The sequence below is a fragment of the Balaenoptera acutorostrata genome, chromosome 15, assembly GCF_949987535.1.
Source record: "Balaenoptera acutorostrata chromosome 15, mBalAcu1.1, whole genome shotgun sequence".
Lineage (NCBI taxonomy): Eukaryota > Metazoa > Chordata > Mammalia > Artiodactyla > Balaenopteridae > Balaenoptera > Balaenoptera acutorostrata.
The window spans coordinates 48790645-48816772 of record NC_080078.1 but is presented as its reverse complement, the minus strand read 5'-3'; the positions used below and the strand labels follow the sequence as shown (position 1 = coordinate 48816772).

Below are 26128 nucleotides of genomic sequence, written 5' to 3'. Positions count from 1 at the left end.
ACCGTTACTAGGTTGGATTATTACCAGCACAATTACCTTTGCGATACCTAAACCATGTTCATACATATAGGCCAGGTTGAACATGGCTTGTGCGCTGTGGTGTTTGTTGGCTGCGATGCTGTAATGTGTGGCTGCTGTTTGATAGTCTTTCTTAGTCCCGTAGCCATAGTAATGGTAATCTCCGATTTTCACTCTAGCAAATGCATTGCCTGATAGAAATATTAGAAAGAGAAGGAGAATAATAACTCAAATGATTCATGTGTAGTTCCTAGTAAATCATTAGCATCAGCCTAATGATAATCTATATAAAAAAAGAAAAAAACACTCAGAATCCCAGGATCAGAATTAGATATGATTTATGGATATAACACACAATGCTAGCTGTCTTTATTGTAGGATAACTCCCACAGTATAGTACAAATGTTCTTAAAGAATAAAAGATTATCAATTTTACCTTTTAGATTCATTTTCTGAAGGTAGGTCAACTCTTGGGCAACTGGATCCCACTCTTCCTTTTCTTAGCCTTCATTCCTGAAGCTCTGCTCTCCTGCATCACCAGTTTCTGCCCCTGTTCTAGTCCCATGAGTCATCCAAACACACTTTGGTATCTTCTATGAACTAAACCAAACCTTTATGCCATTTCTTTATCCCATGGCATCTCCTTGTAACTACTCTCCATTTCTCTGTTCACTTCACACTCAGCCTTTTCAAAAGTGTGTTCTACACTCACTGTCTCCAAAGCTTCTCCTCCCACATACTCTTCAACCCACCCCACTCTGGCTTCTGCTCCCTCCTCCAAGAAACCGCTATTTTTAAGGTGGTTGATAACCTCCATGCAGCCAGATCCCCTGGTCACTTCCTGTCCTCATCTCACTGGACCACTAAGCAGCACCGGAATCACTGGCGCTATCTGCCCAAGCCCTTTCTTCTCTTGACTTCCCTCCTGCCTCATAGGCTTGTCCTTTTCAAACTCTTGCCTGACTCCTCCTCTACCCAGCTTCTAAATGTTGGAATATCAAGGGCTCGTCACTGACTCCTTTATCCCCAGCTCCTCTCCCTTCTTTTCTCTCCTCTCCTCCCTTCCCCTCCTCTCTCCTCCACTCTGCTCTATCTCAGCTCTCTTTCCAGGTGATCTCATCTAGTTCCATGGCTCTATGTTTCCTATTTCTGAATTTGTATCTATATTCCATCTCTCTCTAAGCCCCAGATTCTTACAACTGCCTTCTTGACTTCTCTGCCTGGATCTCAGACTTAAAACATCCACTAGAGATTCTTAACTCCCTGCTAGCCCTTCCCCCAAACAAAGTCATCAGTTCCTTTCCTCTATCAGTGCCAGCACCACCATTTTTCAGGCCATAAATCTAGGGGAACTATTCCCAGTTCTTTCCCCTCAATTTCATTATCAAATCCATCAGCAAATCCTGTTGGTGCTACCTCTAAAACACACCTGTTTCTCTCCAGCTCCTCTACCATCTAGTCTAAGCCTGGAATACTACAGCAGCCTCCAAAATGTGCTTTTAGCTACACTTTCTGATCTGCTCTCCACACAACAGCCAAGATGATCTTTTTCAAATGTAAAATCAAATCACATTATTCCCTGTGTTAAAACCCCCAAGCGTTTCACTTTGCCCTTGGAATAACATCCAGATTCCTTACCTGACCTACAAGTTGTGCCTTATCTGTCTTCTGCCTCCCTGGCTGTGCTTACCACATGTCACTTTCTCGGGATGCTCTGGCCTTCTTAATATTCCTTCAGTACACCGAGCTCATTCTTGCCTCGGGATGTCTGCAGTAAGATTCTTCAAGCCCCTCTGCCTGGCATGTTTGCAGTTCCTCTGACTCATCATTCTGGTCTCAGTGCAAACTTCGCTTCCCTTCTAGAGCCTTCTCTGACTACCTTGTCAGACTACATCTCAGTAGTTATCCATCCCATCTCCATGTTTTATTTCCTCACAGCACATATCACTGTTATCTTATTTGTTTACTAGTTTATTTTCTCTCTCTCTTTCATGAGAGAGAATTTTGAAGCTCTTGATCACTGATATATTACCAGGATGGGAATGGTACTTGATGAATATTTATGGAATGAATGGATAGACAGGGTAGGAAACTTTTTAGAAAATGCTTTCCCCAGATGTTAAGTATTTTACAATCTTAGTTTCCAACAAACATGAAAATATTCAGGAGTAGAAAAAAATTCACATGACTTTTTAAGATATGAGATTTCAGTCTTTTGAAGGCCACTTAGGGATGACCTCTAAGGGTCTCTTTGGGGCCCATGTTTCCACTCACTAGGGCTATGTTGATTGAAAAGATGAGGGAATGCTCATGTAGGACATCCACTTCAGCTGTGGCCAACCCCGCTGGCACAGTCTAGGCTTACTTGGAAAAGGGGAAAGTACCCTGTGTTGTATGGTCTGATGTGTATCATTAAGGGCTATAGGACTCCTTCCAAGTTTTTCTTCCCATTTGGCCTAATGCAAAGCCTAAAATTTTTTGGAATTGATTCCTTTGGGTTCTGAAGTTCTTTTAATCTTCTGGAACCCTATACTAAAATGTAATACCATGAGCCATCTTTAGTTTTCTTGGAGTAGAAGTAACGTCGTAAACTTCTTAAGCTGCCAAAGATATTAGTTGTCAGGGTTTGCTTCCCAGGTGCTTCAAAATGTACAGGTAGCTAGGGGCAAGACCTCACAGAAATGATGCCCAGGAGAGGGGCTCAGAGGGGCCTGGAGAGGCAAGAGACCCCTCGAGCTCTAAAGAGAAACCCACTCCATCTCTAATTTTGCCCAAAGCTATCTTCCTTTGACCCCAAGATTCCTTCTGCACCATAGCCACAAAAGAACAGGACTCTGCATTTTCAAGCTTTGCAAGCAATAAGCAGGACCCCTGAGGTCTCTAAGAATGAAAGGTTGTGAACAAGCAGATTCTCCAGAGGATTCAGCTCCAGCCTAATTAGGGGACTGATGGGGGGTGGGGGGCATGTGGCAATCCTGACAGGCTCCCAGGGGGTCACTAGACAGTGGGAGGGATTTCCTCTCCAATTTCACAGTCACAGGTGGGTGACTGAGTCCTTATGGTTCAGCACCCTCCTCACACTCCTGAAAGAAACATCGCCAATGACTGATTGGAAACCTAACTTCCATTACTAGATTTCCTAAGCTCAAGACAGCCATTCAGAAACCACATCTTTGGGGACAATCATGGCTGACCTCTCTGGTGACACACAATTATTTTTAGTGGTCTGACATTTTTATATTGGTGAATTCTGTTTAATATTAATGTCCTCTCATTTTCAATGTCTCTTTTCCTTAGTGCAATTTCCACAGCATTTCCTGGCTTGGAATAAACCTGTATTTGTTACAATTGAGCTGATTTGCCATAGCTGAGGGGCTGCTGGTGTTGTTCCCTTACTCCAAACATTTTAGAAAACAGACTTTTCTTTATTTAGGGAATTTCTCACTAAAATCACACAGATGGCTTGCTGCTGCAGTACCAGCTCAGCTGGACCTGAGAAGGCACCACTGTGACTTTTTCTTCTGCCTCATATTAGCATCAGCTGAGAATTGTTTTTATCCCATTCAATTCTTGTAGAAAAGGGATGATTCGGCCTTAGCCTGAGACGATTTTAAGAAACTTAATTGGAAGTAAAATTGCTCTCTTACCGTAAGAGAGCACCTCACATATCCAAATGCCAATAGTGACAGCTTTGCAGAATCTCTCTGCTATTAGTAATATAATTTAGGGAAAGAATGGAATGAGACATAGTGATGCAAATGCCACCTGCCACTGCTTTCCCACCAGCGCTCCCTACGGCGGGGGGAGGATCTTGCTAATTAATTCTTCTTTTTTTTCCCTGATGCTACCATGCTAATGGTTATAATAAAGATCTGAAGCTTGTGGTAATCCTCAATGTGATATTCTAAAAGAAAAATCAAACAAGTCTTGGAGCCATAAGTAATTTAACCTATATAAACTCATTGAAACATAGGTCATATCTCTGATAAGTTCAGAAAAACTCAGCAAATGAGTGACTGAAGCCAGACCAAGAAAACTGATTTCTTGAGTAAAACTGCCATGTTTCAAACAACCGTTCTGGTGCCATGGAGACAAAGCCATAGAAAAATTCCTATGGTTTGCTAAACTGGAGACCTTGAGAATAACAAAAGAAGTTCCTGGAAATGACCTCTAACCAAAGACTGACCCTAACATCAGTTTGAAATACCACCTGCTAGATATCCTGCACCTTTCTGCCTATGTGCCCAAGAACTCAGCTGGAGCAAATCAGATGAATAATAGCGGACAGGGGCCAAGTAGTGCTCATTTTTATCTAAGTTCTGTACCTTGAATGGCAGCTCGATTCCATAGGAGAAGTGCCATTGGATACATCTTCTCTTTTTCAAGGATTTTAGCTTTTTCTAAAAAAATAAAAAAGGAGACATTCCATTAGGAAGGCTTAAAATACCCCTACAGTAAAGTCATATATGCATATGCATGATTGGGGAATTGCAGAGAATTTTAACTTATCTTACTAGATTCCAAAATGAATGCTGAATTGCTTTGAGCTACTTCATAACCCATTTCTGCAAGGAGTGCATATTGAACAAGAGAAGAATCTATATCACCATTCTTATAGGCAAAGTATGCTGTCAGGAATTTCTCAGTCCAGTGGCCTAGTTCACAGACACCTTTATAAAGCTGTATATACAAAGAGAAATCAAGCAGACTAGTTAGCCAATACACTTCATTCCAGGTAAACGATAAATAACCTCAGTCTTCAGTTCCTGCTGGCTGGTCAGGCAAGGATTTTAGGTCTAAAGCATGGCTTTTGAAAATTATTTAGGGTGAGGAGTTAATAGCTTTCATAGGCACGAAGATTGCAGGTGTGTTTTTTTTTTGTCTTGAGCTTACACTTCCTGAGGCTTGTTTTAAATATGTGTAAATGAACTTTTCTGACTTGGGGGCTATTTGGCAGGACAACAGAATGTATCGACTTCTGTTTTTTAATAAAAGGGATTTTCTGGACGCTGCTGCCCTGCAAGGGTGAGTTATAAGGCTGCAGCTGATGTGAAGAGAGAATGAAGGGAAGACAGTGCCTGAGGGTGTAGGTGACATAACCGTGAGGGAGGTGTGCAGAGCTCTGTGGGGACAACCGGCAACTTAGTTGAATAGCCCTTATGTAACCAAAAGAGGTTAACCATACATAATTCATTAGGAAGTTGGCAAAGGAGCAAATCTAAAGATAGATTATTAGCTGGCAGGTTTTGAAACGAATTTCAGAGGGGCCAGATTGCAACATGAAGGTATTTATATTGGTGCAGGGGAAGTGTTTAATAAATCAATGAAGGACATTAAGGTCCTAAAAGCATTCTTTTGAAAACTGCATCACTATCCCATGCTGAAAAAATTCACTTTCTCAGTTGTCATCCAAATCATCAGAAAAACCTAAGAACCTGGCTTTCTGGGAAGAAGTGGGCTACATTTTCTAAGCTAAATCAAGCCTTTCATGTCCCAAGTCGCAACTCCCAATCCTACTAGAAGTGCCAAATTGCCCTGGAGATTTGATTGAAAGCTGAAACAGAGCTCCATAACTGAATTCTGAGGCGAGCTCTGAACTTGATGAAAAGCCAGATGCAAGACAGGAGGGATCATTTCTCTTCCTCCCTTTCCCAGTCTGAGTTACATCACTGCTTTTCCTCCCTGGCAAATGTCAGTGTTCACATTGTCCGCTGGAAGAAACAAGATAATATCTATAAAATCAAAGACACCAACAATCTAAGGACAGTATCACCTCCTTTCTGTGATAAATGAAAAGTGCTTTAGAAATAGCCCGTGATTTACCTCCACAGCGGTTCTGCACGATCTTAACACTCCTGTTCCTGTGGCGTACATCTTGGCCAGGTAATAAATGGCGAGGGGCTGCCCACTCTGAGATGCCAAGTAAAAATATTTGAAGGCAAGTTTATAATCCTTCCGCACTCCAGAGCCAGCTGAAAATTAAAATTATTTTGAGCCACCCCTTATTTACATTATTTTTTACATTATAACCTATGGATGTAATGCTCATAGTGATTCCTGCTATTTTTTTTTAAAGGTTTATCAATTTTATTTATATTTTCCAATAACTAGTTTAAGTTTTGTTGATGTTTATCTTTTTTTTGTATCTATTTCATTTATTTCTGCTCTTATCTTTTTTTTTTTTTTAATTAATTATTTATTTATTTATTTATTTTTGGCTGTGTTGGGTCTCCGTTTCTGTGCGAGGGCTTTCTCCAGTTGCGGCGAGCGGGGGTCACTCTTCATCGCGGTGCGCGGGCCTCTCACTATCGCGGCCTCTCTTGTTGCGGAGCACAGGCTCCAGACGCGCAGGCTCAGTAGTTGTGGCTCACGGACCTAGTTGCCCTACGGCATGTGGGATCTTCCCAGACCAGGGCTCGAACCCGTGTCCCCTGCATTGGCAGGCAGATTCTCAACCACTGCGCCACTAAGGAAGCCCGATTCCTGCTATTTTAAATAGGATGAGAAAAGCCAACCAAAAGTCAAGCTACTCTAGATCCACTATTTGGGGGGAAAAAAAAGGTTGAGTTAGATTATAAGTAAGAATATGGAAATGTATGTTCTTGACCCATTCAGAAAACTGAAGGAGATGGACTGTTTAGTCTCATGAAAACATCTCCTCAATATGGTATAACTGCAATTAATGAAAAGAAGACCAAGTGGTAGTCTCTGAGGACCAGAAGGCCCTCCATGATGTGTGTCACCATCCCTGTCATCCTTCCACACCAGGAGACCAATATAGCTCCTCCCAGCCATAACTATGGAGTTTGGAGCAGGTAAATCCCAGCTCCAGGAGGCCCAGCTCAGACTCAGCTCATTGCTTGGAGCAAGGAGAGGCATTTGGAGCTAGGATGGAGAATCAGCTACTCCCAGCAGCTGGGATTCTTGTCCTGGCTCTCCCATTACTCCTTTTGTGACCTGGGCACCCATAGGCACTTCATTTGCAAAAGGAAGGGCTTTCACTAGGTGGTTCTGAAACTGCCTTCCAGCTCTAACATTTCTTAGCCTTTAGAAGCAGTGCCATGTTGCTGGTAAGAGCAAAGGCTCTGGAGGCAGGTCACTTGGGTTTGAGTCCCAGCTCCACCAAGTGTGTGATCTTGTGTAAGATGTTTGACCTTGATATGGCTCAGTTTGCTCATCTAGAAATGGTGGGCTACCCCCTAGATGTGTTGAGAGGACTAAATGAGTAAATACATGTAAAGACTTAAACATTAGTCATAACTATTACTCTTATTCTAGATGCTTGAGGAATCTGATAGACCCTGGGCCTGGGACTTGGAATAAACTAGAAGAACAAGGCTATCTTAGGCGACCTCCCAAGACCATAGAGAAGAGGCCCTCCACCTGGGCTATCATGGAAAATGCCAGCTGACCTCTTGGCCAGACCTGTCTTCTTGATGATGCAGTCTGTTGCTGCCCTTGCTCCACCTGACAGCAAGGACTCATCAGGGTTACTCAGGTGTGCTCAGATCTCCTGACACGTGTCTTGGCCACTCTCTCTCTCTCTCAGTCCCCACAAAGATGATTACAAACCTTCATGGCTTTCTGAGACCACCTACCCCAACCACTCTACCTTCGATCTCAGAAGATGACTTTGTACCTCTGAGCTCATGGAGGGAACCCTCACATTATCTTTCCTCACTTGCCTCTCTCCCCAGATTTACAACTGCACCATCTATTCCACCGTCTCTCCAGTCTTTGAGGGTGAGAAATCCTTCCTCTTCATCAAAGCTAATGAGACCCCCACCTACCTGGACCTGATCAGATACTTTCAGATTTGCCACTGGTCAGATTAGATCAGAAATGCCACCTAAATATTCCCAGAACCTCTTCATCAGTTATCTCATCTTCCCCCAAGACACATTAACCACCTCCACTGGCTGGCTCTCTTTTTTCTGCCGAAAATTATACTCAGGTCTCTCATCACCTTAAAAACAACTCCCTCTTGATTCTCGGTCCCCCTCGTGCTAATATCCCCTTTCTCTCCATTTAAAGGCACACTACTTCCAAGAATATTTTACTCATCTACTTCCTCACCTTCCATTTACACCTCAACCCACTGTATCTGGCTTCCATCCCAGCCAGTTCAATGACCTCACAAAATCCTCCTTATCGACAAGTTCCCCAGATGCTTGGCCCTTTCTTACTTTTTTTTTTTTTTTTGAAAAGTGAGAACTAGGCCTTTCACTGAATTTCAAAGGGGTGCTCATTCATTTACTCTTTCTTGAAAGTTCTATCCCTTGTCCTACTTAAGGTCACCTCCTCCTCACCCCATTCCTCTGACCATGCTTTTTTTTTTATTTAAAATTTTATTATAATATTATTCAAACATATAAACCTAAATTTAGAAATAAGTTGTTCACACTTGCAGGCCTTATTCAACAATAAATATTTAAAAATCAAAATGGACACACAAATCAAATAAAACCATAGTATAAGTTAACAGCATTTGTTTACCATGACAGATAATGTTGTTTGTGACAATAAATCACTGATGTTGAATTTAATATTAATACGATGAGGCTTCATGTCAGCCTCCATAATTTTCAGCATTTTGGCTTCAGTGTTTCCAATGCAAAAAAAGGTTTACTCACATAAATATGCTGTACAAAATGAAATTTAAAACTCCAAGGATTTGTATGGTAGCTCAGGTTAGTCTCATAATTTATCAAAATTCTTCCAGCAAGAAATTCTTACATGCCAATTTTAATTAATTGCTAAAGATTAGCACTAAAGTTAGTATTTTAGGGAATTAAAATCTGCATTAAATGGGAATTTAATCCATTTACTTCTGGGAGTGGAAACAATTTCTTTATACTTATGATAACATTTCCTGCTAAGTTGGTATTCTGGAAGAAAAGTTAAATATTATTTTCGAAACTAAGTATTCAATCAACAACAAGCATTTATTGAGCAGATTTCTCAAACCACTATGTGCCCTGTGAACACACATCTCTCATTACATTTTTATATTTGAACTGCCAGAAACCTCTCTTGCTGTGGGATGCCATGGAATTATTTGGCTTTCACAATGGCAGGCATTAATGCAAGCTTGAACACTAAAATGGAGTAGCAATACTCAGTGTGAGGACAATCACCAGATGATGAAGAATAGGTTCACGTTGTTTGTTAAAGATCATCATTCAGTATAAATCCACATTTAAAATTCTGGTTTGAAATTCATGGTTTTTTAGCAATTTTTAGCTCAATGCTTAGAACTGCTCAGCAAATAATAACTATTTTATTATTGTTGTTGCTATTTATTTATTTAAAATATTGGTTGGCAACATAGCCCAAAGAAAAGGGACTGGTAGATGAACTGGTTTGCAGGGCAGAAGTTGAGACACAGACGTAGAGAACAAACGTATGGACACCAAGGGGGGAAAACGCGGTGGGGTGGGGATGGTGGTGTGCTGAATTGGGCGATTGGGATTGACATGTATACACTGATGTGTATAAAATTGATGACTGATAAGAACCTGCAGTACAAACAAACAAACAAAACAACTAATACTAAAAAAAAAAAAAAAAGGAATGAAATACTGACACACACTGCAGCATAGCTGAACCTTGAAAGCATGGTCTCACTGAAAGAAGCCAGACATGACAGACCACATATTGAATGATTCCATTTCTATGAAATGACCCAAAGAGGTAAATCCATGGAGACAGAAAGCAGAGCAGTGGTGACCAGGGATTGGGGTGACAGGAATGAGGAATGACTGCTTATGGGGGGGCGGGATTATCTCTTGTGCTGATGAAAATGTTCTAAAATTGGTTCTGGTGTTGGTTGCACAAGTCTGTGAATATACTAAAAACCATTGAATTGTGTACTTTAAGCAAAAAAAAAAAAGAAAAAAAAGAAAAGGGACTGGTACCAGAGCAAGCATTCTGAGTCTCTTTTTCAATCTCATGCTGACTAGCCAACTCATCATGGATAGCTCTGTATTTGAGGTTCCTATCCATTAATGAGGTTGAAAACTTCTAGAATTGTTGAGAAGGTCGCATGAGTTTAAAATGTAATTCAACTGATGTATAGTATGCAAAAGCCCCAAGGTAAGTCATATGGCATCATATGCCAGTGCTCTGAAAATCAAACAATGCTGTATACATCTTAGATATTCTTTTAATAGACATGAGCCAATTTGGAGAAAATAAATTTCTCAAAAATAAAAGAAAACCCTCTCAGGAATAGAGCATCGAATCATTGCCCCTGGACAACTTTTTGGTTATTTTAAGACCAAACTATTGTGATTATTCTCAAATCTTTCTGAAGCTGAGAAAATATTCAGAGAAGGGATTCTTTACCTGGAATTCACGGATAGGCTTCAGGGAATGTAAGTTTCTGAAATGTATCCAACATTTGTTGGGGGGTGGGGGGGTATGTGCACTTGTCCTTACGCACATATCTGAAGGGGAAGGTTTATATTTCATCAGATTCACAAAGGTATGAATAAGAACCAAAATGTATATGAACCACTGTTTTGGAATAAGACTCTTAACCCTTAGTACCACCTGAGAATTAACACTTCACTTTGATCTGAAACTCGGATGTTTTTATGGAATCATTTTTCTGGGAATAGTGCTACAGTATTAGTCCTAGCCATAATTGTGATGCAAAGTATTAATCAATTTAATAAGGATAGTTACATCATTTTTTATCTTGATCAAAGATAAATGAGGACTATAGATTAAACAATGGCATATACTGCAACCATTGAGCTGATGCCATTGGACTGTGTTATTGGATTTGGAATTATAGTATTATCTGGCCCAAAATAAGGAGCGCCACCTATCTTGGGCCAGATAATACTATAATTCCAAATCAAATGGCCATGCTTTCTCAGTCTTCTTGTGACCACTCTTTCTCTGCCCATCTTTTCAATATGGCACCAAGGATCACCAGATTTCTCACCATGGCCCACTCTCCTTCCTCTCACACTCTGTCTCCTTTCCCTCTGCAACCTCAGTTACTCTTACTGATGCCTGTATGTTGATGTCCCCCCAAATCTTTCTCTCCAAGTTTTACCTTTCTTGTGAGTTTCATACTTGCTTCTGGGTTGTGCGCTGGGTGTCACAAGGCACTTCAAACTTAAAATTTTCAAAGGTGAGCTTTCTGATTGCACCTCATTGCCTCCTCCCCCAAATGTCCTTTTCCTCCTGTTTTCTTCAAATTCCTCCTCAAATTGCTGCCTGAATGTTCTATCTAAACCACTTACACCAACCCTTTGATTTGTCTTAAAAAAGGAGCAGACTTTGCATTTATTGTTCTAAGTAAAGCAGCCATATGTATAGCACTTACAGTAGTACATGAAGCCTAACTGAAACTGTGCGTCTGGCCATCCCTTCTCTGCAGCTTTCTGAAAGTATTTAAGTGCTTCTGCATAATTCTGCAAGATAATTACACTTTGTTACTCAAAGGTACATGCATAACTCCATGGTAACAATTGCCTTCCACTATTTTTAAGAGCATAGTTAGTGCCCTATGTGATTTAGGCTAATTAAAGTAGTATCAGAAGTATTATACATTTTATTTCATTATTATATTAGATTCTATTAAGAAATAATTATCTTATTTTCATTGTAAATTATGTCTTTTCCTACACTGACAGTAGGTTTTGTTAGATATTGGGGGAAGGTCACTCAAAAGACAGAAGTTAAAGTAAGAAGATAAATTTCTCTATGAAAAAAAATCCTCATGGTTTAGATGATTTCTAAGGTTACTTAGAATCTATGATTCTAAGATATAATTAGGGTTGTTATTCTTGTCACAAGCTTGTTCTATGTCTCTTTGGCAAATATTTCACTGAATTATTTTATTCTCTATTACCAGATATGATACCTTGGCAAACCACGTAATAGAGACTAATTCCTTTAGATTAATCAGTGATCATGAATTTCACCCTAATAAATTGCTAGAAATGTTGAAAAAGATAAGAAAATTATTTAACTTACCACAGGAACTCCTTTCCCATAAAAGTAAAGAAGACCGAGCCCATGAAGACCAATGGCATTGCCCTGGAACAGGTTTAAAAATCCAAGTAAAGTCCCAGAAGAATTCACCATATGGAAAAGTATTGCAAAATCTTTCACAATATTTGAAATGCAGCCCGTAGGAGATGAAATAAGGCAGGTGAATCAGGCAGTTGGTGTTATTCTGACCCTCTCTAGTTTCTCCTTTCACACTTTCATAACCCACCTCTGACTAGAAAAGAGGGAGATGAAAGTCAAATCTTTCCTCCAATCTTTCATTCAGCACTTATTTAGTGCTTGCTTTGTGTGTGACTCTGTAACAGGCATTGGGTAGGAGGTGAAAGTCAAAAGATCAATAAACGATGATCCCTGCCTTACAGGCTCCTGGGCTCTGAGCCACTAGGTAGGACCTCTTAATCATGTCAAATGTGGTAAGTCCTATAGTAGAAACAGATAAAGAGTGTTGTGGGCACCTAGAAGAGGGAGGCTAGGTGACGGTGGGTGAGACTAGGGACTGAGCAGATTGAGTTGTCGGAGGTGTTGACATTTGAGCTGGGTCTTAAAGGATGTGTAGGAGTTTTTCAGAAGGGAGAAGTCTATCTAGACACTTGTTACCTGCTTTGGTCAAAGGAGGTTGACATAAATGGCCAAATAACATTTGGAGACTCTATGAATTTCAATCTAGCTGTTATGGATGGTAAAGCACTGTTACTGCTTGTAAGGTTTATAGTATTTCCTCAGGTACTTAAGTTCTGATAGAAAACTCTCCAAATTTCTTTTTACCACTTAAATGTATTTATTTGTAATTAGTTTTAATAAGTTAATAATTGAAATGTAATTATTGCTGATGCAGCCAGAATATTCCTTGGTGATACAGGAATAGCACATAAATAGAGAAGGCATAGTTCAACAACTATGTCAAGACTCCAAACTTTGAGCCTATGCATGTCAAAGGGCCAGCTATTGTAAGAATTCTTGAGGACGGTCCACCTGTATTTAAAACAGCTGGTGTATGTCTACTATCCTCTTCCCTCTTCTCCCCTGACTACATCTACCTGTGGTTCCAGGAGTTTTAGGATAGACTGCTCTGGGGATAGTAAGGCCTGGTGTGATCCATGTGGTAAAGTCTAGTGAGTCTGTCTCCTTTTAACTATCTTCATTTAGATGTTGAGAAAAAATGGGAGGGAAGGGAAATAAGAGGAAGGAAAGAGGAAGGGAGAAGGAGGAGAAAGGTTAGAATACTAGGGACAAATTTCTTTCTTTCTCTAAGAGAATCCTTAGGAAACCAGGGGCTCATTGGATGACTCACCAACTGTTTAAGGCCCGGAGTACCTGTTTAGAATGTTCAGCTCAGGAGTGGCCAACTCAGATACCTCCAGAGCCATGCAAGTAATGTAAGAAGTACATTAAGCCCGGTGAAGGGGGAGTGGTGGAGACTGAGGCAAACCGGAGAGCACCTGCCCTGTCCAAAGGCAGCAGCACCTCCCTGGCTGTCTGCTGCAGCCAGCTGTCATCACGTGGAAAGGCCGCCTCATGTGGACAGCTCTTCTCATTTTCCAAGAAAAGCTGGACATCCAGATTTTGATATGAAATTTCCTAATTTTTAAAACTCTTTCTGAGCCAAACAAAACATATGTGCAGGCAACCTCCCCCCCCAACCCCATACATAACTTCTGCCTTAGGGCTCAATGTTCTTGCTCAGGTTAACTGACATGAACTTAGGGACCAGATGGTCATATTTGGCAAATATTTGATGAGCCCTTACAAGGCACTAAGACCGTTGGCCTCCTCTAGGTGAAGAGACATGGCCTTCAGACAGTAGGAGAGAAGGCACAGGGTAGAAGCAGTAAAGTGTCTAGGAGTACATAGAGTGAACACAGGGCAAGTTCAGAAGAGGGAAAAGATGTGTGCCAAGGGAGTAGGGGTGGCTTTGTGGAGGGAGAGAGGATCGAGCTCTGCTCTGGGGGATGGGTATTCAGAATGGGGGATTCTAGGAAGGGGGGGAATGACAGAAGTGTGAAGATGGGGATGGGGCTGCTGTGTTCAGAGGTGTGGGTGAGGAAACCAGAAGAATATGGTCCAACTTGGGCCCAACATCACACAGGATAACTGTTCATGTTTCTGAGTAAGACACAAGAAGTCATAGAGTCTATAGCTTTGCATCCTGGTACTGATATGACTTAAAAACAAATTTAAAAAGCAACTGTTTTAAAAAAAAGTTGTAAAAGAAGAGTATGGGTGTGCAAGAGTGGGAGGCAGAAACTCTTTACTTTGATAGTGACCCCAAGTGAGAAATCTAATAAACTGTCCAGGAGATGGTAAAGGATTACATGGCTATGTCCACCTGATGCCATTCATAATAATGACCTTAATTTAGATTTCCTCCATAAAGGAAGGTAGCTCAGGTTTAGAACACGAGTAGATCAGATCACTACTGGTTACACAGCCCTTGAATAGCTTGGGGGAGCTGGGTTAATTTACACACTCAGCTCCCTGGCATTATTCCTTTGCGCTGACAAATCAGCATTATTTGCCCAGTTACATGAGATCTTCCTCTGTTACATTATCCCACCTCTTTTTCAGTCTGCTCTCCTTGTCATCCTAGTCTAATGGTACTCTGGATGACTGTCTTGCTGAGCAACAATTTCATATAAATTACAAGGGAGAGGAGCCGAATACCAGCCTTCTCAGTAATTTAAACCACAATAGCAGCAGCTCCGAGGTGCTAGTCATTTATAAATAGGCTCCTGAAGCAGCGTGTGGGCTTTTAAAAAACCGAGAACAGTTGAAAATATTCTCCATTTGAGCACATCTCTACTGCCTGTGTTGCTGTAAGACAGTGGAAGACAACAAAATGCTTCCTACTGGGCAGGATTGGAAAGTTTATCAAGGCTGTTCTCCAGCGTTAGGTGGGTGAGTGTTGCCATGAGGACGATCTTTATGCACTACAGGGGTTTAGGGGAGTCTGCTAAATTTCACCTGACAGATACCAGCCTCACTGAGCTTAGGAACCAAGGCAAGAACTTCAGTGGCAGGAGCCATACTACACAATTTCTATATTTCCTCACAGATCCAATCCATTCTGCCTCAGATATGCTTTGAACTTCATTCTACCTTACTGGCCCCAGACTTCAAAAGATAATAGCTGACATACAACACTTACTATGTGCCAGGCACTGCTTTAGGTACTTTACAATATGAGGCATATAACTATTAACTCATTAAATCCTGACAACAACAATATGAGGCAAATTTTCCTATGTTCTCATTTTATAGATAGGAAAATTGAGGCACAGAGAGGTTAAGTAACTTGTCCATGGTCACACAGCTAGTAAGTTGAAGGACTGGCATTCAAACCAGGGATTCTGTCTCCAGCTTCACACTCTCAATCATATTGTCCTGGCTGCCCGACAGCCTTCTGCCTGAGCCAGAGCCTTTGGGTAAGATCAAAGGAGAAAAAAATGGGCATTTCTTGGTTGTCTTTGTACTCAACTTACTGCAGTTACTGACTGAGTTTTCCCTTCCTCGGTCCTCATTTTTGTTTCCTGTTTCCTGAGCTAGATGGCCTCATCTACTGCATGGTGGAGGAGAGAGCTGAGCTTCTGTCTGGCCTCCAGCTAGGACAGCACAAGGCACTGCCATTTTCCATTTACCAAGAAGGCGAGACGTGTCTCTGCCTACCCCCACCCCATATTTTATTGTCAACTATATTTTTCTTCCCCAGGACCCTAAACTCCTCCCAGGCCCATTAGTCTGGCATGGGGCTTTGGACTTAACTCTTCAGCACCAGTCTGCATGTAGTAAAAGGCAAGTGTTTTAATGTGTTTATAGAAATGGGCTGAATACATACCTTATTAGCTGCCATAGAAAAGTATTTGAAAGCAGTAGCATTATTTTGTGGTGCTGCAACATTCCCTTCTAAATACATCTACAAAAAAATAAAATAAAATAAATGAAAAGATGTAAAAACTAAGGAATTTGAGGGTGATGAAAACGTTTGAGAACTACATAGAGGTGATGGTTGCACAACATTGTGAATGTAGTAAAGGCCACTGAAGTGTACACTTTAAAATGGCTAATTTTATGTTATTTGAATTTCACCTCAATTTTTATAAACGGAAAAACTAAGGATACAATCTATTACATACATTCTGGAGTGCCCTTGCCCAAGGGCAAAAAAAAAAGGATCCTACCTGTGTTTTTTCATGTTTCCTTGCATCTAAATTTACTGTATGTGGCCCTCTGGAAGCAGGACACTTGTCCCCATGGTTACTGATGCAGACTGGCTGCGGGGAGCCAAGGACAGCACACAGGGGAGTGAGTGGTCTTTGAAGGAGAGAAGAAGATGCTTCTCCAGAGGGACACTCCACAGCAGCTCTTCCCATCAGTCAGGGAGGAGCTGGGTTTTGGTCAGTCTGGAGCTGGTTCTCATTCCAGGGATGGAGGAAGGAGGTACCTCGATGGGTCGAGGCCTGTCCCAATCTTTGATGTACAACTAGCCCAGATCTCCTGTTACCCACCAAGGGCTCAACAGAGGGGCTCTGAGCTACACTCAGCCAGGAGCCCTGGGCCACATTCACTTTCAAGACGGCTTTTGGTGCCCTGGATAAAGACCACAATTGTATGGGGCTTCTTCCCAAACTGTCACCTCAAGAATGCTATCCTCAGTTTGTAGCCGAATGCCCTGCTTAGCTGCTGCCATGAAAGAGGTGTGCAGCCCTGTCACCCTACACTGGGTTCAATTAACTGGTACTCTTAGGTTTTAAGAAATGAAAAATATTGGTCAAGATGAAGCTTGTACCTTTCCTATAAATGCCATGGCATTTGCACTCCCAGCTTTTGCTGCCTTTAAGAAGTAGTATAATGCTTTCTGGAGAGAAAAGGAACAACATTATTGACAGTCATGAGCATATCATACAACACAGCTTTTGAACTAAATTTTATTTCATTCAACATGCATTAAAAACTATCTATGAAATGCCCACTTTGTTTAAAGCACTACTCCAAGTGCTATTTCAATCACAAACCTGAAGAGTGGGAGATGATAAATATATATATTTCATATATATAATTTTATTTTATTTATTTATTTATTTTTCATATATATAATTTTAGAATGTTAGGGCTTGTTTCTCACATTTGGAAAGGCATGATAGGCATGTGGCTTTGTGGAGGACAGATAAATCCCAGCTGCAGAACTAAATACTCCATTATTTTAAAAAAGTACACTTGTATGTTGTCAGTATGTACTTATTGCATAAGACAGTTTGTGTAATTGGCAGAATTGGATATACAGCATCCTAATGTTTATGAGGCAGAGGGAGTAAGACTAGACACAGCTGGCTGCCTGCTGAGCCAGGCCTTTCTGCAGAGGTGAACTTCAGACCAACTCTTTCTAAATCAAACTGAAGGGGCCCAGCAAAACCTCTGATTCTCTCTGGGTCATAACATTAAATGAAACGCTCAGTCTAGAACGCATGGGAGCTGACCTGTCTCTTGCTGCCTCATTCCTTAGGCCTCATCCAGACCTTCCATCAGTTCTCCTCAGAGACCACATGGAGAAATAAAAGAAATAAGCCCCAGGAATGAGAAATGACGACACTCTCCAAAGTGTCTTATTAGGACACAACTCTTCTCTCTTTAAAAAGCCTTGACTAGATTGATGTGCAAGGATCCACTCCTTCCCAAAGAGAAGAGAATGTTTAAGGAAGAAATGCAGGTAGTTCTTTTATACGTAAATTTACTCTAGAAATATCGCCAACTTATTTGAGAACCACACACTTGTGACTAAAGTCGGTCTGCCTTGTGGACATAAAGTAAATACAAACGCTACTATCCTGGACCTCATCACATCATGCATCCACTCATCCATCCACTTCTTCTATTCTTCACTTAACCTTTCAAGAACTTGGTTGAAACCTGCCATACATATGGTAGTATGGCAGGTATTATAGGTGATTGATAGATGGACAAAAAACCCTATCCCTACATTTGCTCCCTAACAATACTGTTGAGAAAAAGGAGTAGATGCAAATAGCAGTAAGACAATAAGTGATAGGTGAGATAAAAGGAACACTGAAAAGAATTAGACGGGTTTAGAATAATAGAAATTGTATGCAGCTCTATGTTAAGTGTTTTACAAGCTTTTTCTTACTCAGTCTTCACAACAGCACTGTAAGGAAGGTATTATTAATATCTGCGCCTATTTAGTGACACTCAGATTCATGCAGTTGGTACTGGCAACCCGCCAGCAGCCTGAATCCAATTCCCATGTCCTTGGCACTCTGCCTTCATGGTTTAAAGAAGGAGGGCTTAAATGATAAAGGTCATACAAAAGATAAAGGATTCACCGTGCAGAAGGCATCATAGGCTGAGGGAATAACATGAGCAAAGAATGGAGATGGGAGTGTCCAAGGTGTGTCCAGGAAATAGTAGTTACTTCGGTCCAGCTGAAGTAGAACATCCAAAAGCTAGGACTTGCAAAAATGTGATGGGTCCATATTATAAACAGTCTTGAATACCAGGTTAAGGACTTTCATTTTATTTGGTAAAAAATACAAGCCATTGGAGATTTATGAGCATGAAGTCGTCTTGAAACAAATGCTGTCTAAAATGTCTGGAATAACGTAGGTGTCAGTTGGATAGGAGAAAATTGTAGCAATATATGATTTACCAATCACATATTGGTAAATAAATCAAAGGTATGACCAAATGTATGATTTACCTATCACATTTATCAGAACACATCGATATAAGAAATAATCGTATTTCTTATGAATATCTCTACTGAGCCAAGACCCAAATATATCCGTCGGTAACTATAATTTGTGCAAGTCATAGTATCTCCAGGCTTTGGCTTCCTCATTCATGTTCTCTTCCTCTGTGCTTTTGGGCACCCTGTCCTTCCCTATCATGGCATGCATCCATTGACCTGTCTGCTTAATTTTTTGTCTCCCCCAGTGTTGAATTCTCTGTATCTTAGCACAGTGTCTACTGTATGTTAGGCACTCAGAAAATATTTCTGGAATGAAAGAATAAGTGAGTGAACGAAAAGATAAATTTGTCAATCTCTAAAACAAGGGGACTGGATTTTAATTTTTATGGTCCCTTCCAGCTCTAGTATTATGATTCTATGAAATCATTTTCAAAGTCCAGTTTCAGAATTTGGGCTCAAATATTTGGCAATAGAGAGCTCTGGGGGAAAAGTTACATTCTGGGAAACTAGATTTGAACTGTTAAAAGAGAATCGTCTATTCCCTAGAAGCAAATAAGAATCCTGGAGTTTTCCCCATCCTTCAATATAATGATCTTGTAAAGACCAAAGGAATTGAGGCTCTCTCTCATTTCCCCTTCCTCTTTCCTGGCTTACTTGGCATCTCAGCTCTCTTTTCTTTATCTTTACGTTAACCTGCCTTTAATGCTATTATTTCAATTGCATAAACATTTATTAAACACTATGTGAAAGAACCATGCAAGCTACTTTGATGGCTATACATGGGCAAACCTGAGTTCTTGCTCTCAAAGAGTCAAGTATCCATCCATCCATCCATCCATCCATCCATCCATTCATCTATCCATCTGCTATGGTCTGCATATTTGTGTTTCCCCCAAATTTATATGTTGAAAATCTAATGCCCAAGGTGATGGTATTAGGAAGTGGGGTCTTTAAGAGGTGACTGGCAGAGCCCTCATGAATGGGATTAGTGCCCTTGAAAGAGGCCCCAGAGAGCTAGCCTTCTCCTTCTGTTATGTGAGGATACAAGGAGAAGCCTGCATTGCAAGAGGGCCCTCACCCAATCATGCTGGTACCCTGATCTCAGACTTCCAGCCTCCAAAACAGTGAGAAATAAACTTTCATTGTTTATAAGACACCCAGTCTGTGGTATTTTTATTATAACAGCTCAAACAGACTAAGACACGATCCATCCATCCATCCATTCTTCAAATATTTGCTGAGCACCCACCATCATATTTTACTGATTCTAAGATGTACAGCCCCTGACTCGTCTCCCATTTTAATCAGGACATTTCTTACTATCAATGGCATCATATAATTTATATTGGCAGTGTTTTCTCTTTCTCAGTAGAACATAATGTATCTTATAATTGATGGTGTCTTAGATAGGATGAAATATAATATGTCTCAGGCATTACGCTAAGTGAAGTTTCATTATTTGAATGCACATCTCTTTTTTTAAAAAAAAAATGGACATGATCTTTTGTTGGTTCTAAGAAAGTCTCTAGTTTAATCAGTTTGTAACACTTCCTCTAGAATGAAATGCCAAGAAAATGTATTGTTCTAAAAACATTTGTGAAACTTCTTTTATCACAGGTTCTGTAAGTCACTCTTAAAGGGGGTAGTATTAGCTCTGTTCCTTTTAATACGTGGCAGGGTGGACAAAGCAGTTGTCTTTACATATTTGATATTATTCCTCCGCTAGGTTTAATTTAGTTATGCCTTATCCACTTTAATAATATGCACCAGAACACCCAGCTTTCCTAATCCAATTCATTCTGAGCCTGTATATATTTAGAAATGCAAATGACATTAAAATGTATGTGTACAAATTCAAGACAATGTAATTAAGAAATGCATATACAATACTTTTCAATAATTAAGAATTTGGTAGTGGGGAGGGGAAGGTGAAAATGTTGCTTGTGGTGACAACTCATAAGAGAAATTAATTCAATCAAACAATGAGGAGGGGGAAAAAAGGCAAGCTAGTCATTTCCAGGTATTCTGATGTTTAATTTGCTGGGCAGTACTGGGCATCACTTATATTTATAAAGAGGCTTACACTACTAATTTTCTTTGGTGGACTAAAACATTAGCATACTGATTCAAGTGGTGGTTCTTAGGCTGGGGAAAAATGTCTAATTCTTAGGATGCTGTCATTCATTCATTCACTTATTTACTCATTTATTCAGTAAATACTTACTAAGTACCTAATATGTACAAGGTACTAATCTGAGTACAGGACACACAGTAGTGAGTAAGATAGATAAGAATTTACATTCCATTGTGGAGAGACAGCAAACAAGTCAAGATCAGTATAGTACAAGGAGTGAGAGGGGCTAGAGAAAAATAAACACAGCATGATAGGATAAGTGATAAAAAAGTAGAGTTGATCAAGAAAGCCCTCTCTGAGGCAGTAAGACTTGAAGGATGAGAATCTAGACATGGGAAGAGCTGCAGCAACAGCCTTTCAGAAATTGGCTTTATCCTTTTACCTTCTCTCTCCCCTCTGCATCTCCCATGCTCTTCCAAATTGATTTTGATGCAGCTAAGCTGTGGCAAGTTGCAAAAATGGCCACAATACTTTGCAGTTCTGCCTATTAAAAGGAGAAATTCTTTTTCCTACTCCTTCAATGCTGGCAGGCCTCATGACTTTCTTTGGCCAAAAGAATATGGCAGAAGTGATTTCAGCAGTTCCAACCCTAGGCCTCAAGAGACTTTTGCTATTGTATTTGTAGAACCTTTGAATGCCATGTGAAAAGCTTGGGCCAACTGGCTGGAGGATGAGAGCATGAAGAGAGACCCAATCATCTTAGCTGTCACAGATGAGGCCATCATAAATGGGCCAGCCCTGGCCAAAACTCTAGCTAACTATACATGTGTGAGTAAGTCCAGCCAAGATTAGTTGAGGCTGGCCCAGACCAGAAGAATTACTCAGCTGAGCCCAGCCACAACTACTGACCTGCCAAAATCATGAATTAAATAAATGATTGTTGTTTTAAGCCACCTAACTTTGGGAATGGGGTTTATGATGGCAGCCTAAGCTAACTGATATATAAGCCAATCAGTCTTGATACCTTGACTGGAGTCCTCCATGCAAGTTCAGATTTATTAGACTGAAGAAAGCAGGGAGGACCAGCTTGTGCTTGCCCAACTACTGGGATGGTTCTGGAATTAAACCAGCCTTTTAAGATGTCTGGATGGGAAGATTGGGGCCCAACATACCATCAGAGAATTTGGAGAAACCTGAGTGATTCTATCATTCCTTCTTCTTGCTTTACGAATGAGGAAACTAGATTTCAATGGCTGCGTTTTTTTAATTTGTGTTTTGTTTTTGCCCAGGTCAAGAGTAAGCAAGGTTTAATGAAAAGAGCACAGGCTTTGAATGTGGAAATCTTGAGTTCAAATTTTACTTCTTAACAATCTTACTACCTAGCTGTGAGATTTGAAACAATTTACTTCATCTCTCCAGCCTCAGCTTCTCATCTGTAAAACAGAGATAATGAATGTGAATGAGCCCACAGTAGAGCCTGACTGGGCTCCTGGGTGATACCCAACTGCCTATCTGTTGCCACTACAGCACCAGACTCTTCTATTGCCAGCCTTGGGATTGCACCTCATTCTCACCTAGAGGCAGCTACAGCTCCCATCTGGTGTTCACGGTGGCTAGAGCTGACTGGAAGTATGGGGTTGGCCATAAAATTCATTCGGGTTTTTCCGTACCATCATATGGAAAAACCCGAGTGAACTTTTTGGCCAGCCCAATGCTTAGCTTTGTGGGATCTTATGTACTCTGCAAAGCTTAGTGGGCATTCCGTATAGGCATGGTTTGGGCACCTTCACAATCAAATTTTGTCTTTATGGAAAATGGGGAATTCTTCTCAGTTATGCATCTTATAGTTTAGAGGAGAAACTCATTGCAGGCTGAAATCTGATGTTGGAATAATGTGAATCCAGAACTTCTCATCTAAGAAGCTAAAACCTTAGTTATTACGAAGATTTTAAAAAATCTGAAGACCTTCAGTTGAGCTGTCTTGGGCTGCCTATGCTTATTTCAATTGCTACCTATTTTATCACATTTTATAAAAATAACTTTGACATTTACCTAATGAGTATAGTACCTCATATAAAACACAAGCTATAGTACCAAAGGTACATTCATAAAATAAAATATAAAGTGAAACAGAAAGTAATAACAGATCAGTCTTTTATGTAACTGCCATATAAAGTAGTTATTTCTATTGCTTAGCCATTGGGACTATGTTGAAATAGAGTATGTGTTCCTTTGAGACAGTGAGCACATGGCTTGTATAAAATGACAAGGGCTGCAAAATCATCTTTTAAAAGAATCCCAGTTAGTTCCCCAGATCTGTGGGGATCTAGGGCCTTGAAACCACAATCAGGATTAAGACAAGATCTCATCCAACGTCTTTGGCATCTTACTGAGGAGGATCCTGTGTAGGTCAAGTTTATTTGCTTTTTTTCTCCACCATAAATGTGAATTGTTAATTAATCTTCTAACCTCACTGGGATTAGGTAAGATTAAGCAAAGTGATTGAAAGGAGCTTTGCAAATGTATAAAGATGATTAATAATATACCTAATTATATTGGAAGCAGTCTGTCCTCTAATCTAGCCAAGTGGGGTTGAGGCATTAACTCCCAGATAGACTTTCCACAGCTGGCCTTTGGGAATGGGTGTATCCTCCTCACCTAACCCCAGTTCAACAGTGAGTTTGGGTGGGAAGAGAGAGGGTTCAGTGGGACCATGGAAACTCCCCAGCCCCAGCTACTCCTTCACAGGCCTCTACCCCTTTGTACTTGGAGGCAGGTAGGAAAAGTGCTTTCTCTAGTGAACTTTGTTCTTCCTCAGAAACTGGGAAGCAGATCTGACCAAGGAAGCAGCAGCGGGCTTTCCCCAGCAACTCTTCCACCCACCCTCTCCCCTTTCATGGCCCCGCCAACCTCTCTCACCATTATCCTTCCCACCCCACGTGACTGAAGCTTGAGATTGACTTACATAGTAATCCTGATCTAGACCTTTCCTCCCAATTAGATGTAACTGTCCAAGAGATACCTAGAAATGATGAGTTTTGACAATTATTTTAGCAGTAGTATTCATTTCAATAAAGAAAAGAAAAAAATTACTTGATGATTTTAATGCAGTATATTGATCCAGTTGCTACAATTGGCATGTCTTAAAAAAGAAGCAGGAAACCGTTCCCAATTCTGTGTTTTATTGGGTAAATGGTTGATGTTGGTCATATGGCTTCCTCGAGGCCAGAAAGCTGGCCTGGTAATGTACAGCAACACCCAGGCACGCAAACCTAGTGGCCTTAACTCTTGGTTCTCAAAGGTCACACAAATGCTGTCCTATTTCCATTCCCATTTCCAAAGACAGGGTATTTCTGGATCCTGGTAAGAGTTCATTCATATTAAAACCAACATTGGATGGTACTTTTTTTCTATAATTACCATCTAATTTTTTTAGGAGTAAATGCAAAAAACAATGCCATTACTATTGCAACTGGCTCTCCCATAGGCTATAAGGAACTGAAAGATACAGACAAAAAAGGAGTAGAACAAAGAGGAGGGGGTTCTCTTCCCCTTCCCATTCAGGATGGGGCATTGTTAACCCTTCTAGGACTCAGAGAGAACGAAGCCCTTTGTAATTTGCATGTTCTAAAAATTCAAGCTCATCTGTATACATTACTTGTATCTGAACATCTCCTCTTTCAGCCAAAAATTTATAGTATTGGTATATGTCCCAGTCCAAAATCTCACTGTTAGAACTCAGATTTTCAGGTCTTTCAGTTAGTCTCACTTTTTCCACTGGAACACCTTCACTTTTTTCCAATTTGTCAGCAACTGTGAATAGAAACAAGCCAGAGAGTAGCCAGAATACACAGACTGTAAGAGACAACAGTCAGCTTACAGAAAAAAATATTAGGCCTATTCTCTTTAAATTGTGCAGAGATCTGGTCTACTAACAGAAAAGAAATATCCTTAGGAGATAGAAATTTGCTAATTTTGCTTATCTGGTTCTGAGAAAAGTACAAGACACTACTTATTTTTTGCAGCCTATACAAATATTGTATCAATATATGTAAGACCCTAGCCAAGCAGGCTCAGGAAAGAAGACAGATTTCAGAAGAAGGCAACCAACCCCTTCTATCACTGACTTTTACTGGGTATATTGAAACTACAATACAAGAGTAAGAACCGCTTCTTAATTATTTCCTATGGATAGTCTGAAAATAAATTTTAAATATGGTTGAGTAAACCTAACAAAATACGCAATTTGAAATATATCTGGTAATTCCAGTTTCATTAAGCCTACAAAAACATCTTGATATATATAACATCTTTAATTCAAAAGTAATTTTTTTTCTTTCTTTTCTCAGATCCTAATAATGTCAAAGATGTAAATTCAGATGTTATTCTGATCATAGAAATTAACCATGGACTTTACCCTATTCACTTCTTGGAAGACTTTTACTTAAAACTCTATTATGTAGTCTGGTTCAGTGATATTGCATGAGGAAATATTACATACAACTTTGAAAATGATTCTAGGAATATATATTAACCTCGTGCTCTGTTTTTCTGTAGACAAAGGATAGGGTAATAGAATAATGGTTACTTGAATTGTTCTCAAGTGCAACAATAGAGATTGCCAAGGTATAGAGATTGCCAAGGTATGTACCTTACATCCATTTCTTCAGGAATTTTTAACAAGTCATCCCATATTCTAAATGTTAGAATTACAGAAACTGCTTAATATTTATTGATGTTATATTTAAATTCTCATTTTAAGGAAAGAAGATCACAAGATCAAGTAAAATAGAATTGTCTGGAGACATGAACTAACAAAAATAAAAGATGAGTATAGTCATTTAAAACTTTTGGAAAAGTAACTATTAAGAAATCAGAAACTCTACATTGTATTAAAAGAATTGTATTATAACCGATGTTAAAGCACAGTCTTTAAATACTTTCATAAATATTTCAACTAGTATTGATTTGTTTTTTTAATTGCTTGGCAAGTCTCTTTATCTTAAAATAAATCATGTGGATTACTCACTATAATCTGCCACTTTCTTGTAATGACTTAGGGCAACTTCGCAATTCTGTAGAACACTGATTCCTGACAAATATCTGTACCCCTAAAACACATATAAATTCTTAATATTTTGACAATGCTATATTTATAACACACCTATTTGGGCCCAAGAATACTTAATTACAAACCAAAATCATCTGGGATATCATGCTTCCTCCAGCACTTCCAAAGGTGTAATATATCAGTGCCTAAAGTTTAAAAAAAGGTTATTCGACATTTAAATTTGAAACTCAAACCCAAT

The 26128-nt window shown here is 40.0% G+C and overlaps 1 protein-coding gene across 1 annotated transcript in view; it reads right to left on the bottom strand.

The window, feature by feature from the left end:
* Window positions 1-26128, bottom strand: part of SEL1L2 (SEL1L2 adaptor subunit of ERAD E3 ubiquitin ligase) — a 60240-nt gene that overhangs the window by 7785 nt on the left and 26327 nt on the right. The window contains exons 4-12 of the mRNA XM_057529533.1: window positions 26016-26075; window positions 25849-25930; window positions 24478-24632; window positions 16832-16900; window positions 15881-15958; window positions 12013-12075; window positions 11360-11447; window positions 5842-5990; window positions 4344-4418 (exon numbers count right to left, since the gene is read on the bottom strand). Coding sequence (XP_057385516.1) covers window positions 4344-4418; window positions 5842-5990; window positions 11360-11447; window positions 12013-12075; window positions 15881-15958; window positions 16832-16900; window positions 24478-24632; window positions 25849-25930; window positions 26016-26075 — 819 coding nt within the window. The remainder of the gene's footprint in view (window positions 1-4343; window positions 4419-5841; window positions 5991-11359; window positions 11448-12012; window positions 12076-15880; window positions 15959-16831; window positions 16901-24477; window positions 24633-25848; window positions 25931-26015; window positions 26076-26128) is intronic.